Source organism: Chaetodon auriga, chromosome 21, assembly GCF_051107435.1.
Source record: "Chaetodon auriga isolate fChaAug3 chromosome 21, fChaAug3.hap1, whole genome shotgun sequence".
Taxonomy (NCBI): Eukaryota; Metazoa; Chordata; class Actinopteri; order Chaetodontiformes; family Chaetodontidae; genus Chaetodon; species Chaetodon auriga.
Genome location: NC_135094.1, coordinates 7,042,401 through 7,057,722, shown reverse-complemented (window position 1 = coordinate 7,057,722; position 15,322 = coordinate 7,042,401). Strand labels below are relative to the sequence as shown.

Below are 15,322 nucleotides of genomic sequence, written 5' to 3'. Positions count from 1 at the left end.
TCAGACTGCACATGTGCAATGAATGACACGGTGTCTTCCAGGTGTCAGTGCTCTTGTGCCGTGGACCACATCGGATTGCGGGAAGGAATGTGATGAGAATGTTTTGCGGAATAAAGACAGGAAACTTGTTCTCTGGGGGAGCGACTGGGAAGAAAGAGGACAAATTCCAGTGTAAAAGGTTTGAATGGAGGTCAAAAACATACTGAATGGACTCTCAGTTCATGTTGCTACATATGTGATAAATCAAAACTTAAAACTGAAAACATATATTTGAATGACTTTCTTTATTAATCTTACCAAAATATATGTATCAATGGTACAAACTCACACTTTGTTCTTCTTCTGTGAATATAACTTAGCAAAGAAAAACCTAATATAAACAACATGGATTTATGCTTTTACATTTTCACTGCACTTTATGATGGTAGAAAAAAATTTGCCAAAAAATCTCAAGTGACATTACAGGTACATTCCCAAAGTGCCATGCTTGGTGAGGGGGAGGGGTTTTGAGGGGTAAAAAAAGTAGGCTGTGTTTGAACATAAAGGTAGATAATACATAACACAACAGTCATTTGACACATAATGTCCTGCATGGGAAAACATTGCCTAAGAGCTCCCTTTTGGCCTGTGAAAAGTACCATCATGCATTTTAACAAAATATATCTTCTTGCCTTTCATACACAAATTCATACTTGAGTTTGGTTGCACCAGCTTTTCTTAAATCCATGACACAGTTCACGCCTAAAGTGCTTCCTGTGTTCATAGCTAGTTGGTGATGTCCTAAACCAGGCTGCACCATCAGCACTTAAGAAATGTTTTAGCTTGTAATATATTAATCAACTTTGTAAACAGGAAATAACTGTAGCACCACAAGCTGACGTTAAAAATTTAGATATTATGGGACCAAACATGATATTAATCTTATCTACCTATCCTTTGAAAAATTTGTTTTAAAATGTGTTTTACAGTGTAAAGTAGTTCATAGCATTCATGCAATTTGGAATGAGTCCTACTTGTGCAACGAAATGAAGCTCATTTTAATTTAGTGATGTGTAAATCTCCAATAAACATTATAAGTAGTACGCCAACTCACAAATAAGTTTGTGCTTAAGGTTTTTCTTAGTAACTATTAACTCTGGCAGTTACTGGGTTTGATATCTGATAACAAATCTCTGTGTAAAAAGTAGATTGTGAGGTTCAGTAAACACTGTTGGGGCTAAGTTTGAACCCGTGAAGAGCTGGTGCGACCGCCTCCTGAATCCTATCATCCTACACCTCCTGACTGTGCCGGCCAAGGACTCCTACTATATGTTTTAATGTTTTGCCGTCTTTGCTTGAAGTGTTGGTCTCAAAAGAACATCCTCTCTGTGTTGAAGACCCTCAGCTTGGTCATAAAGTTGAAATAGACAAAGGCCAGGCAGATCAACAGGTTCTTCATCAGATACAGCAGGGGTGTGACGAAGCCGAAGAATGCAATGAGGCCAACACGCACAAAGAAGAAGGGTAAGTCCTGCACGGCCACTCCTAGTGAGGACAGCAGGGGGCTGTGGGGCATGACCACCACACGCAGGCAAGACAGGTAGCTGAAGATATAAATGGGGAACACCCAGCCGGAGTAGTAGACCAGGGGATGTCCTGCCACCCTCACCATCTCCACTGTATCCATCCAGAACATAAAGCTGTCCACAAACACATCTGCTCGGGCGTCGCTGGCACACAGGAACCTCAGCGGACCCGTGTAGGCGTACGGGGGTATGCGGTACGCCGTGGTGCTCGCTGATCGTGAGCTCAGTCCAGAGATACTAAACGGCCTCCCAGCATTACCTGGTATCCCCGGGACTGTCCCGTTGGTCTCCGGCCGAGCCCCTGCTCCGTTCTGGTTCCTGTCATTGAGCTGGCTTGCTCCCGGTGGCATGGGAGTTGGCACAGCTTGCCCGGGCACAGCTGGCCCCGGCACAGCTGGAGTGATAGGTGTTACTGGTGTTACCTGTTCCACGTGTGTGAGGACAGTGGAGGGGATGTCGGCGTCTCTCTCCATGTCATTAGCTGGGGGGAGAAAAGGACAGGCAAGCAAATTATTTCTGACATTACATTTGCTCATGTTGCATATGTGTTGTTTGTGTTCATACGGTTGTTTTTTGGAGAACATGACAAGAATCCCAATGATCAGCACGATTTTATTTTGAAAACTGTCAGACATGGTGATAAATGAATATAATAAATACACAACATGTCACCACTACATGCAGTGATCATAAAAAAAATCCAACTATTAAACTGCTGTGCAGTTGGAGCCAAAGCTTCCTGAGACAGCTGACATTAAAAATTCTCAGAAGGATTGAGGTTTTCAAGGGAATACCATTATACTCACACCACACCTTGCCTCCCTTTTTGAAAAACTGCTGAAATTTTTGTCAATTCAGCACTGTCCCACAAGAGGTGGCAAAGATATTTCCTGCTCATTTCCTCTGTTGCACCAATATTTTTCAACTGCAGGCACAGAGCCAAAGAATAAGAAGTTAAAATTGGTTCTCTAAACTGTTCCGGATAAATGATATAAAGAACTGGGAGCTGTATTTGTTGCCTCCTGCAATGTAAAGCTGGGCTGGTATCACTATAGAAGTTGGCAGAGGAAAGTTCAGGATCTATAGCCCTCAGTGAGTGTGTTCAGAGAGCCGTGCTCACCCTGGCCGGTCAGTCTGCAGTGGCGTATCCTCTCCACAACGTCAATACAGATGAGCGAGAAGAGGACTAGCGATACAGGGAGCTCCGTGAATGTATCATCTTTCATATTGTTATTTATCTGAACCTGTGCAAACAGCCAGAAAATCATTAGTTTTGAGCCGAACAGTCACTTCCAATCAATACAGAACCCATCAAAGACATTTGCGCTGAGCATTTACGTCTACATTTCTGACCTCCTCTGGTGGTTTGTGGGCCACTTGCAGCTCTGATATTTGCCTGAGTCAGGACTTAATGGCAACAGGACACAGAACAAAGCAGACAAGCTGGTCATCTTAGCAGAATTGATGGCTCTTATGTAAAAGACACCAGATAAGCAAAGGCCAAAAGGTCAGCTTTGGCTCTAGAAAGGGCCACATAAAACAGCAAATAGGAGCTGGGCTGCAGCCAGCGAGGAAGTGAAAATGTGCCTCATGGACAGATGATTTGACAAGGGCAGCTTGGACAGGAAGAGGAACCAAGCTGCTTATCAGTAGCTCCTTATCCATAAGGCTTGATATTCCTCCCCTGAGAACCAAAAAGCTCCTCACAAATCATCACCTTTATTCCACTCACAGATATAATGTTGGTCCTAAATGTGAAGTTGCACTGAATATTTTTAAGGATTATTTTAAGCTCCAAGCAGCTTTTTTGGGTGATAAACACAATCATCCAAAATAACCACAAAGGATCTATAATTACAGACTGACTCTTGTCACAAATATGGCAACAGTAAGGGTCAAAGTTCAGGATCAGAGTACAGATAAACTGATGAAACAAATGGCAAACAATCCACAGCATGTTGTACCTCGGAGCTGGCGATGAGAAAGGCAAAGCAGGGTAATGTGGACAGGATCACATATACGAGGGCCACAGGCCTCCTGATACAAACACAAAGGAAGGGAAAGACAAAAAAGTAAGGAAGGAAGACAAAGGCAGTTGCAGGACTTGCTAACTCATGGTATTCACAAGCCAAGTGCAGTCCAAACCAGCTACGGGCCTGTTCAGAGTCAAACCAGCTGGTCAGCTTTCAGGTCAGTGCTGCACTGGGGTCCCAGCTGCTGCTGAGAACAGTGCTGGACCTGCATTTCTGGCTCTCCAGCCCGCCGGCGTCAGGACAAACTCACCACTTCTTCCTCCCAATGAGGAACTTCTTCTTCATGAAGACCATATACTTCAGGGGTACCCAGACCAGCAGGGCGGTGGAGGTGACATAGGCAATGGAGGAGGCCACGATCAACCAGTAGGCCGTGCTGCCGTCGCCGGGGGGCTGCGCCGACGCTTTGACCTTTGCTACGATGATGGCGAACCTCTGCATGACGATGAAAAGCGGCACGCACAGGCCTGCAAACTGCAGCACCTCGCACAGGGCGAACTTCAGCGTCCTCCCCGAGCCCATGCTGTGGTAGCTCAAAAAAAGAAAAAGAAGGGAGGGAGACGGGGGCTGTTGTCGCAGTGAGGCGACCCCTGTCCCTCTGAGGGCTGTCAGGCCTCGGACCAGTGCATTGTCTGCCTCCACTAGCATTTTCCACACACCACAGCTCTGGCTCTCTGCTCGCCCAACTGCTTACACTGCACTAGGCATTGTGTGCCTCGGTGTGACGGTGATGTGACTGGCCCTTTACTCTCTTTATATACAGGATACAAACAAAGTTTGTCTAACTCTGCACCCTGAAGGATACGTGTGTACTGCAGGCATCTCAGCGGGATGATCTAGTCAACGCTTTTGAAGCTACAATCCCATCTTATCAATCAGCCACATATAATAGATGACCTGCATTATTCTGAGCACCTAAACTGCACGTAGCTTTGCATTTGTTATAAACTGAATTAAACCTGAGCATTCTCCAAAGCCAGCAAACATAAGAGGATTTGAGACATGTGTGAACCAAAAGACCACAGAGAACCTGAAGGCGTTAGTGGCTCCTCTCATGTCGATAGATCGCCATCTAGTGGCCACATGTGATAACTGTAATATGTCTGGAGCTACACACTAAGTCCAAATACCATCCAGTGTCTTTAATGCCATAACACTGTGTGTTCATGCAGTTTCAAGTTGGTCAAGAACATTTGCTGCTGACTTGTCTAGATAGACCTGAAACAGCAGACACTGTACTGTTGCTGGCACCTGAACACCTGATCGAGTATCTGGATCAGGGTCAGGTGGTCTGCACTTTGGTGCTGTCTTAGGTTTATACACATTTCTACTGGATGCCATTAGAAGAGCTAATTTTAGATTCTGCATTGATGCAGTTTCTCAGGCAGAGCCTCCGTGACAGCCAGACCAGTCCAAATGAATACCTGTAGATATGATAAGCTCAACAACAACAACAACAACAACAACAACAACAACAACAACAATAATAATAATAATACCACAGGCCTCTTCTCCTTCAGCTCCTTATAATGTCTCCTTGCCAAAACAAAGCTCAGGCTCAAGGCTTCAAGCTGTGAGGAGTCAGACTGTTTTCACAGTTTTCCCTCCAAGAGGAAAAGTCATCTGCAGTTTAAAATAAATAAAGCAGATTATATCCAGACTGCCTTTGTGTCTGTTTCCAATGTTTGTCAGTTATGAGCAGATGATGACAAATAAAGTTATTTGCGTGTTTTACTCCCACAGTTTTTTAAGCTCTTCATATGTTTTGCATGTAAAAATCTTACTTTAATAATGCAATCATAATAAACTCAAAGTAACTGTTTCTGGAATGTAGTGGAGTAGAAGCAGAAAGTAGCAGAAAATGGACAAACTAGTAAAGTACCTCAAATTTGTACTCCAGTACAGTACTTCAGTAAATGTACTCAGTTACATTCCACCACTGTTTTCAGTACACAGACTGCGTAATAACCGCGTGCGGCCCACCGGCAGGCCACGCGCTTGTTGCAGCACTAGTCCCGCGAGAGAGGGGCGCCGTGGGCGGATAGATGGATGGATGACCCTGCTGCTCCCCTCCCCACCAGCCCCCAGCTGTCAGCCCCCTGCCTGACTTCCCCACCCTGCCCCTGGTACCATGGCGTCCAGCGAGGAGGACGGCGCGGTTGAGGAGAAGGAAAACAACAACAAGAAGAGAACGAAAAGCGCCCTCGTCACCGCATGGCTCACTTTCTACAACATCGCCATGACCGCCGGGTACGTGCGTAATTCCGCCCACGTCGCCTATTAATAAGAAAAGCCTTTAAGTTAGCCGCTCCCTAAAAAACTGAAAGCGTGTTGCTGTTTATAGGACTGTGTGTGTGTTAGTGTCAAGCCGAAAGTGTGCGTCCAGCTGGCTGAAAATCCAGCGGCTCACCGGAGCTGGAGAAAGGTTGAGTGAAGGTTTGGAGCGTAAAAAATGAGAAAAAGATCAAAATATGTGTGTGAGTGTTGGAAAATGAATGAATGGCGTTGGGTGAAAGTGACAGGCTGGCGCTGCAGCCGTGTCCAAATAGGGCTGACTGCGCGGCGTCTGCGTCAAGGCCCACCGCGCGTCCCACAGCTCCAGTGATAAGTATAGCCGGAGCGCGCTGACACTGGAGCTCCGGTCCAGGACACTGAAATGCTCAATGGGCACATTTTTCAGTAACAACATAACATTTCTGTGTATCAAAGCCAGTCGATTTTCCGTCGTTTATATGCGAAAAAGTGGCAATTCAGACAGGTTGGAGTCAAAAGCTGTCTGCTTGAGTCACTTCAGCCATAACACAGAGCTGTCAGATCAGTGATAGAAGAAGTATTCAGAGCTTTTACTTTATGCAGAATGGCCCAGAATAATGAACATTAAATGACTGGACTCTAAATATTGCTGCTTTAATATGTACATTAATGTTGCTGCTAAAAAAAGGAGCTTATTTTATATATTATATTATAGGAGGCCTATACTTTGCTTTCTGTACTGCTGGTAGCCTACTAATTTCACCAGTGACGTTTTGTCTTATCTAAAGTAATACATCATATATTTTACCTGATCATATTTTGTATTACTAATTGAATCTGCAAAGTAGCAAAAGCTGTCAAATAAATGAAGTAGAGTAAAAAGTAACCAACTCAGAGACGTCTGAGGCGTGACCGTGGGGCCGGACTAGACCAGCCGCTGGTTTAATCTTTAAAAACTACCTTTTATAAACCGATCACATGATTTTATTCATGTAAAATCTTCATTTGTGAAGAAACTGTCAGATAAATGAAGTAAAAAGTACAGATTTCCCTCTGAAATGTGGTGGAGTAGGATTACAAAGTTAAAGTCTTAGGAAGAATACTTGAATAAAAGTACTTAGTTACTTTCCACCACTGATTACAGCCTCACTTACAGCTAATCTGGGCTCTATGAAACATTATGACGTTAATGACCGTACAGGCAGGCATCAGTACTTTTCCAGTCGTACCAACTGGCCAGGACACAGATTTGTTGTTTAAGTTTATATCAGAGCGACGTTTGTCTGTTTCTAACAATGACTCCGGCTGAACACGACGTGTTTGACCTTCCAGTACTGTAACATGCCGTCTAACAACAAGTGAACTGACAGTCATTTCTTACACTTAATCATTGATCCCGTTAGCTGATCTGTGAGATAATCTGTCCTGTAGTCTGCTATGAAGCTGTTCAGTGTCAGAGGACAGAATGAGGAGTTTGTTTAAAGGAGCTTTGAATGTTACACCTGGATTATATTTCGGTTGTATATTAAGAGTTCAGGAGCAGTTTGGTCGTCTTTACTCAGAACTTTTGAAGTCTGAGTGAAAGAGCCTGCAGATGTTTGCACTGGTTTATGTTAGCAGTTGGCTATTGTTGTGACTGTTGTCATAAAACAAATGGAAACTATGATCCTCAGCTAATCGCCTGTCTTATTCTGTCTTAAAGAGCCAATATGCTGCTAATATGAATGCTAATAAGCAACTTCAAGCAGTTTTGTGCAGGTTGGATGTAAAGTTTAAATACGCTAATATGATCTACGTTAGCTTTTAATGTTTGACTCTTAAAATGCAAATGAAATTGTGCAAATATCACTTTGAAGCAGACGTGAGAGGAAGATTTAAACTGATGGAAAGTCAGCTTAACTTTAGGTGTGTGCGGCCATGAGCTCTTTGTCATGTTGCTCCTGTGGTGGATGTGGATTTTCTTCATTCTGTCTGTTTTATATTCTGTCCTCGGTTGGTGTCTCTCCCGTTCTTTAGTTTCCTAACTGAAGCAATAACATACACATGTGCGGCATCTGATTTGGATTGTTTTATTGTGATATATTGGCTGCTTACAGGACGTCTGAAAACACATGCAGAGCTGAAGAACATGATTTTCATTGGTCAGACTCTCTTATCAGCTCTGGGAAACAGGAAGCCATCCGTCCCATATGTCCTGACAGTCTTGCTGTTCACACTGAGCGGTGCCGTTGTGTAATATTGCGGTTATTTTTCTTCTCCAGGTGGATGGTTTTGGCCATGGCGATGATGCGCTTCTACATCCAGAAAGGCACACACAAGGGTCTGTACAGAAGTATAGCAAGGACGCTCAAGTTCTTCCAGACCTTCGCATTAGTTGAGGTGAGAATTTGAGTCGAACGCTGTTTGAGTTTTGATTCTTCGTGTTCAGGTTCTGATTCGTGTGTGTCTTGTCTTGCAGGTGGGACATTGTGCCATCGGTATGTGGTGACTTTTTGTTCATGGCTCATGTTTAAATGTAAAGAAATTGACGTCGGCACCTCTGCAGCTGTAGACTGTTGTTTTCTCTTCTCCTGCTCCGCTGCAGGGATCGTGAGGACTTCTGTGATTGTAACCGGGGTTCAAGTGTGTTCACGGATTTTCATGGTTTGGTTCATCACCAACAGCATCAGACAGGTGACTATGAGAGAGAGCATGACACACTGCTGCTGCTGCTGCTGCTGCTGCTGCGGGGTTTCAGTTAGTCACACAAGCTTCTTTTTTCAGTGTTTATCAATGCCCCCTCAAAAAAAGCAGTTTATAGTAAATGTAGTCGCACAAGCAAATGAAAAATAGTACAATTTTACTGTTTATTAAAAGAGTGAACACATTAATTATATTCTATAAGCAAAGATAGATTCTAGTGTTTCCTGTGCACGAGCCCCTGTGAGAGCTGCACCGTAAATCTGTACATCTGCCGTTTTTGTCTGACTCGAATGAAGATCCAGAGTGAAGAAAGCGTAATCCTATTCCTGGTTGTGTGGACGATGACAGAGATCACCAGATATTCCTACTACACATTCAACCTGCTCCACCACCTGCCGTACTTCATCAAATGGGCCAGGTGGAGACGCCGTCGCCCGCGGCCGGGATGAGCTTGAAGTGTCTTTACCGTGTCGGACATTGTGTCTGAGCATGCCGGCACTGATCTGCCGATTTCACCTCTGGCATGTTTCCCTCCCCGGGCCTAGACCGGCTTTACATCAGGAAGCGGTGCAGCCGTTTGTGTATTAAGTATCGCCTGGCTCACACACAGAGGAGAAGCATGTGTGTGTTTATTGATTAGCACCTCATTAGCCATTCTGTGTAAATGGTGGGCGAACTAACTGCTAACATTGTGCTGTGACAATACTGATCATGCAGAAGATACAAAAAACACAGGCTGACATTTAGGGCTGTTTTATCAAGTGTTGAATCATTTAAAAAACAGATTTAAAAGCAGAATGAGGTGTGGTTTACGATGGCGTGCCTTCATCCTGACACACAGTTTGTAACAAACTGTTAAAAAAAACACGACTTCTGATGAGGTTAGCCATCAAAGAAAGTGTTGTTTTAAATGCTTAATTATCAGCACAGAAAAGCATAGAACCGCATTGATTATGAGTGAGTTGTGATGATGATCGCTCTCAGCTGTAGTGACATAAGCCGACTGTATGAAGAGCGGCTGTGACGCGGCGGTCTGGCCTTGTGTGCCTCTCTGCTACAGTAGCTCAGTTGAAATTGGAGTCGTCTGGAGGGCCGTCAGCTGTACACACTGATAGCTGCCCGACACACAGACTTGGCATCTTACAGCCCAGAGATCTCCCTTCAGAATACTGAAGTTTGCATATTACATCCACTCATTTACAAGGCGACACATTGTTCCGCCTCCAGGTTCCCACGAAGAGAGGCTCACCGGCAAAATGCTCATTTTCCTGCTGCTTCCGTTTGCCACGTGATCCTCAGGAGAGGATTCAGTTCTGTGCCAGTCCCTCCTTTGTGTCGGGGGTTGATTCTTGTGCGTTGAATGCCCCTCTCCTCCCTGCCCCCCACGCTTCACGTCTTTCTTTAAGCACGGAGGAGACGCCAGGCCCTCCGGGAGAGCGGCTCATGTTCAGCTGCTCCTGTTTTTAAGACCATCTGTTTTGGTCATGGAATGTTCGGCCAACATTTCTCTCACATCCGCTGAGACGCTCCCCCGAGCCTTTGCTGTGGTCTTGACTGAATGCAGGGTCTCTGTGCGTCGGACGCATGGCGGAGATCGGACGCACTCGAGAGGCCGTGTGTTGTCACAAAGGGAGGCGGGCGAGCTCACACTGAAGTGAAGCGATGATGAAGGATATCACAAACAGCAGCTCGAGTCTGAATTTTAGATGATTCTAGGACAAATTTGGGACCATATTTTGATGGTTACTCCAACTTATTGAAACACAAGTTTTCATCCAAGTTGAGAGATGGACTGTGTTTGTCATGTAGAACATTGTCTCAGTTGTCAGAGGCAGAAATTTCAGCCACAAGCAGATCCTGCAGCTTTGGCCATGACAGCGTCTCCCAAATCAGAGATCCACGTCCAAGGTTTAGCCACCCCCCATCGTTAGCACTGGAAGTCTCTCTTGATTGGCTGGTTTCCTCCAATATGTTATAGAAGCAGATTAAGGATTTGTGGCTCAACTACACCCACTTTCAAAGTGCAGGGAGAAAGGAAGAAACCTGACAAGGTCAAAACTCCAGCAGCACTTGTGGTATGAAGGATAACTTTACTGTAAGACACTTTTCCAACAGGTTACATCAAAGTTATTTACAAAAAGGTTGTATTTTAAAAGCAGACATTAAGGAGTTTTTGGTGACCTCAATGTTGTTTTATCTCAGCCTGTTCTTTCTCTCGGCTCCACATTGATGAACAACTTTCTGATTTCCAGTTTTCTGGAACATTGTGGGTATCTCCAGTATCCATGATTGATGGTTGGCGACTGAGCAGCATTCCTGACCAATTCCTGATCAGTTGCTGTTTGGCAGCCAACTGTTAAGTCTCCAATGTCAAAGTTTTCCAACAACACTCTGTTGCACCAGCTCCAGGAAAACTGCAGCATAGCACTATCAAATCCCAGATTTCCCAGATGTCTTATTACAAATATTTTTTTAAAAAAAGATAATACACTTTATGTTACGTCTGCTTACATCAGAGCGTCTGACTGTTGTACACATGCATCGATTGTGGTTGCATCTGAATGTGGATTATGTTTGGACATCTCAGCATGTGTGTGCTCTAACATCCACAAACTGCAGGAGTGTTTTTCTGCAGGTGTGTGATCGTGTAAAACTCATCTTTCAGATACAACCTCTTCATCGTCTTGTACCCCCTGGGAGTCATCGGAGAACTGATGACCATTTATGCTGCTTTGCCGTTCGTGCGCAGATCTGGGATGTACTCCATGAGGCTCCCCAACCTGTATAACGTGTCCTTCGACTACTACTACTGCCTCATCATCCTCATGTTGTCCTACATCCCACGTAAGGAGCTTTCTTCGTCCTACGCTGCACTTTACGATGAAACACTGGTCAGGCTATGATGCTAATGGCCTCTTAAAAACTATAAACATGACAAGTGAGCTATTAGCATTAGTTAATACTGACTGTAGCAGTAAATCTACATGATTGAAGGTGCAGTGTGTCGGATTTAGGGGGATGTATTAGCTGTGGAAATCATAGCATGAACAGTATAATCCAATACAACATCCACGCAGAAAATGCTAATTTTAAGAGGCTAATCAACAAATGTTCTGAAAGTTGCTTTAGTTTGAAGTGTCCAGGTCAGTGATTTTCACAATTTCATGTTTGTTTTTTTAAGATGATTTTTTGGGGCCTTTACAGAGAGACAGGAAACATGTGCTCACTGAAGCCTCTGGAGCTATTTTCCTATCAAATAAGTGATTGCAACATACAGAAAATCAGTTAGACTAAATGATCAATCCTCTTTATCTTCCTTTTTTCCAGTGTTTCCTCAGCTCTACTTCCACATGCTGCGACAGAGGAGAAGGGTGCTTCACGGCGAGGTCATCGTGGAGAAGGACGACTAGACGAGCCGCCGCCTCAGTTCGCCTTCGTTTGAGCCAGACCCGCCTCCACCTCACCCGCTCACTTCATCCCCACCATCCTCATCTTTAGCACCATCGGCCGTTACATTCTTCATTGCACGGGACCGGAAGAGCCGCACAGATGACGAGAGCTATCGGCAGTGATCATCAGGAAGAAAGGAGTTCACCAGTACTGAGCAGTCATAACTGATCCCAAGCATCTCTGTACAGGATTAATTCCTATCTGAGTGGTAATATTGGAAACATGTTTACAGTCCCAGTGTTGCTGGAGCTTGAGACGTTGATCCTGAGTCCTTTATTCACCCGCCAGCCTTATTGCACCTTGTTGCACTGAAAAACATGAGCCCCAGCGCTGCACCCACCTGTCTGAAGGAGAAAAAGGCAAATGAGAGGCTTTCATGGAAATGTGAAATGAAGCATGGGAGGAAGATTGTAAGTTGTGTCTCCTGAAGTTGTCCCCACTTCATCGCCCAGCCTACCAAATTGGCAGTTTTATTATCTTTGATTCCAGCGCAGTGATTTTACATAGACAGAGCATGGCTGTAACAAACCAAGGTTTCAAAAGAGAGAATATTCATAGTTCTATCATACCTCAACAATAAATCTGCATTTAGACAATGTGCTGCTTCTTCTGTGTATGTTTTGTTTTATGTGTAAGTGATGCAACGCGACATGAGCGGCTCATAAGAAGCACATTTCTTAACGCATTCACATCCTGAGCAAGCACAGCTCAGACTTAACATTTTGCCTGCTCGGCTCTGCTTCTGCATTCTTTTATGTTGCTTTGATGTTCGCTGTGTCAAATTAATTTACAAGAGTGCATCTTAAACAAATCCCAGTCTTCATAGAGTAGCGGCTTTTCCTAGAGACCACTGGGACTAGCACTCGCGGTCTTCAGTCGCTGTTGTGTTTGTTTTTTAACATAAAGGATCTCATGTCCGTGTTGATCGAAAGGTAGTTCGATTCCCTCCTACAAAAGGTGCTATTGTGAGATCATTTCAATCTTCTGTGCAGCTGAAGGAGTGACTGTGATTGGATTTGACCTGAAGTAGGAAACCAGGATGTGAAACGATTGAGAAGAAGAAAACCAACAGTTTTGCCTATAATCTGGGTTAGAGAGGAGAAAAACAATAAAAGTCAATGTCAAATCACTGGGGAAGTTATTTTTCAAGAAAAAAAACAACAGAAATGTGAAAATACCTTTTTGTGGAAAATCAATAAACTAAATTCTAAAATACTGTGGAGAGTTTTGTGATGACGCTCACACCGAGTCAGATGCAGACAGATCATCTGACTCGAGATCTGCTCGTCTGAGCTGCATAAAAAAGTAGAAACAAGCCAACCAATGCAAACATCTCGCAGGTTTTACAGATTTATTTGTGACAGTTTCCTTCATCTTTGCTGTTTTAACTCAAGTGTTTTTTTTTTTTTATTCTAATAACAGGAAACAGTACCTGAGTGCAGAAAATGGCACATTTTATATTCGTAGGTAGGATCCACAGATTCATAGTCATAAACATACATGTACGTCTGAAATAGTGAAAAATAGATCTCCTAATCACAAAACACTGTATCAGACAGAGTACTAAAGTGTAAACTTGCAGTCTTGAACTTAAACTGATTGTGACATGTTTCTGTATTTATGCGTAAATACTTCTTGTTTCTACTCGTATAAATGAAAATGCTAAATAGACATTTGTGAGGATAGATAACAGGCTCCTCAAAGATAGCATATCAGCGACATGATGGTTTTTGCGCATCATTTTGCACCTTTTTATTTGAAGACAATTACATGTTATGAAAAGCACTACGGTAAGTCCACTTGGCTTCATAGAATTTATAATTTCCTACAAAACTTGCATAATGAAATATACATTCAGATATTCAGTTGCACATGGAATACAGTTTTATAAAACGTACTTCAAATAACCATAAAAATATTTATATATATAAATCAATTGCTGATTTGGTACTTTTAAAAAATAAAAGTCCTCCATCTTTGATTGCCTTGCTGTATTGCACTTGCTGGTAAAGTTGGACTGGGTTCACTCTGGAGGAGAAAGGCATCTCTTCAACATCGGAGAGACGTTTGCTGCTGCAGCCCTGGGCTCATTTCAAAATTGTCCCTTTGCTCTCTCCGTATGGACTCTCCATGTGCTGCGTCAGTGGACCGGGGCCACATGGGGGAAGTCTAGCTGCTCACCGCAAGCTCCCTTTCAAGACATCGCTACGATCCAGGCGATCTTGCTGCAGGAAAAGATACAGAAAGACATGAGAAGACCTGTGGGGAAATCACCCTGAAGATACTTGTCGAGTAAGAATTAAGAGGGAAACAGACGTACAGGTCTCCATTTCCTTCTCACAGATGTAGCTTATGAGATCTTCACAGAAGAAATCATTCCATAACCCTTCGTGGATGAGGCCAGCACAGTCTTCTCCCATTTCATGGCCATGGCCCCAGTTGTCAGGCTGACCGGCCTTCCACTTCCTGCAGGCAAACAGCAGGGGGCGGTCACACATCAGATTTACAGCACTTCATCCAAGAGGCTGGTGGAAAACCACAGCCGAGGAGGAGGGAATAAAAGAGAATCAACTGCAGCAGGAATTGAAGTTGGATCATCTGATTTCTTTGGCAAGTTTTGAAATTTTAATTGAGACCACCGGTGTGGATCTTTGAGGTTAACAGGCTTTTATCCCACATCGCTGTGTTCAGATTGTATCAGATATTATTACCTTATCCGTTTCGTGAGCGTTAATGTTTGCCTAAATGTTGGATTTTTGCTTTTGTTGTCTTTTGTACACATGCAAACCAGAGGGAACTGCTCTCTCTGGATGGACCACCCTAAATAATTGAAGCTTTATTGCATGTGAAGCTGTTTGCTTTGTTTGGGCAGCAGGAATAGAGGAGCGGTGAGTTCTGCATGCAGGTCAGAGCAATCAGGAAATATCAGAAAGTTGAGACTTTCAGAAGACTTTGCGTGTTTATTTGGTGTTGTTTTATGTAACTGAAAGCCTACCGCGTGTTATTATTATTGGAAAGCAGTATTTTGCACAGCTCTGACACAAATGATCCATCCCAGGAACAGCCCCTACTTTCATACAGGATATGGTGTTCCCTAAGAGAGAGCTATTTTCTGATTTAGTACTGACGTGAAAGCAGGTTCAGTCCCGTCCAGCCAGCGCCAAACGTTCTCCTCCTCCCTGTCGGTCAGACCCATCCAGAAATAACCCTTTCCAAAGGTCTGCTTCTTCAGCCATTTCTGAGGTCACACGAGGACAGAAAAAGCACAACTGAGAAGTTAGCTCACACACTACAGAGCAACGACAACCTTTCCTTCCATTACATAATGATTTTGATAGA

General features: G+C 43.8%; 3 protein-coding genes across 3 annotated transcripts in view; 1 reads left to right on the top strand and 2 right to left on the bottom strand.

Annotated features, from left to right (window-relative positions):
* Positions 1 to 1,348: 1,348 nt before the first annotated feature.
* LOC143314508 (transmembrane protein 236) lies at positions 1,349 to 4,120 on the bottom strand. Its single transcript, XM_076721573.1, has 4 exons — positions 3,849 to 4,120; positions 3,530 to 3,602; positions 2,686 to 2,809; positions 1,349 to 2,046 (listed from the first exon to the last, which is right to left on the bottom strand). The coding sequence occupies exons 1-4, from the start codon at positions 4,118 to 4,120 to the stop codon at positions 1,349 to 1,351; spliced, it is 1,167 nt and encodes a 388-aa protein (XP_076577688.1).
* A 1,466-nt stretch (positions 4,121 to 5,586) lies between these two features.
* On the top strand, positions 5,587 to 13,199 carry hacd1 (3-hydroxyacyl-CoA dehydratase 1). Its single transcript, XM_076721631.1, has 7 exons — positions 5,587 to 5,848; positions 8,113 to 8,230; positions 8,310 to 8,328; positions 8,436 to 8,524; positions 8,830 to 8,951; positions 11,199 to 11,377; positions 11,861 to 13,199. The coding sequence occupies exons 1-7, from the start codon at positions 5,730 to 5,732 to the stop codon at positions 11,941 to 11,943; spliced, it is 729 nt and encodes a 242-aa protein (XP_076577746.1). The 5' UTR covers positions 5,587 to 5,729; the 3' UTR covers positions 11,944 to 13,199.
* A 121-nt stretch (positions 13,200 to 13,320) lies between these two features.
* The window catches only part of LOC143339707 (collectin-12-like), a 35,923-nt gene continuing 33,921 nt past the window's right edge, over positions 13,321 to 15,322 (bottom strand). Inside the window, exons 8-10 of the mRNA XM_076761102.1 lie at positions 15,112 to 15,221; positions 14,304 to 14,449; positions 13,321 to 14,208 (exon numbers count right to left, since the gene is read on the bottom strand). Of these exons, the coding sequence (XP_076617217.1) occupies positions 14,189 to 14,208; positions 14,304 to 14,449; positions 15,112 to 15,221 (276 nt within the window). The 3' untranslated portion in view covers positions 13,321 to 14,188. The remainder of the gene's footprint in view (positions 14,209 to 14,303; positions 14,450 to 15,111; positions 15,222 to 15,322) is intronic.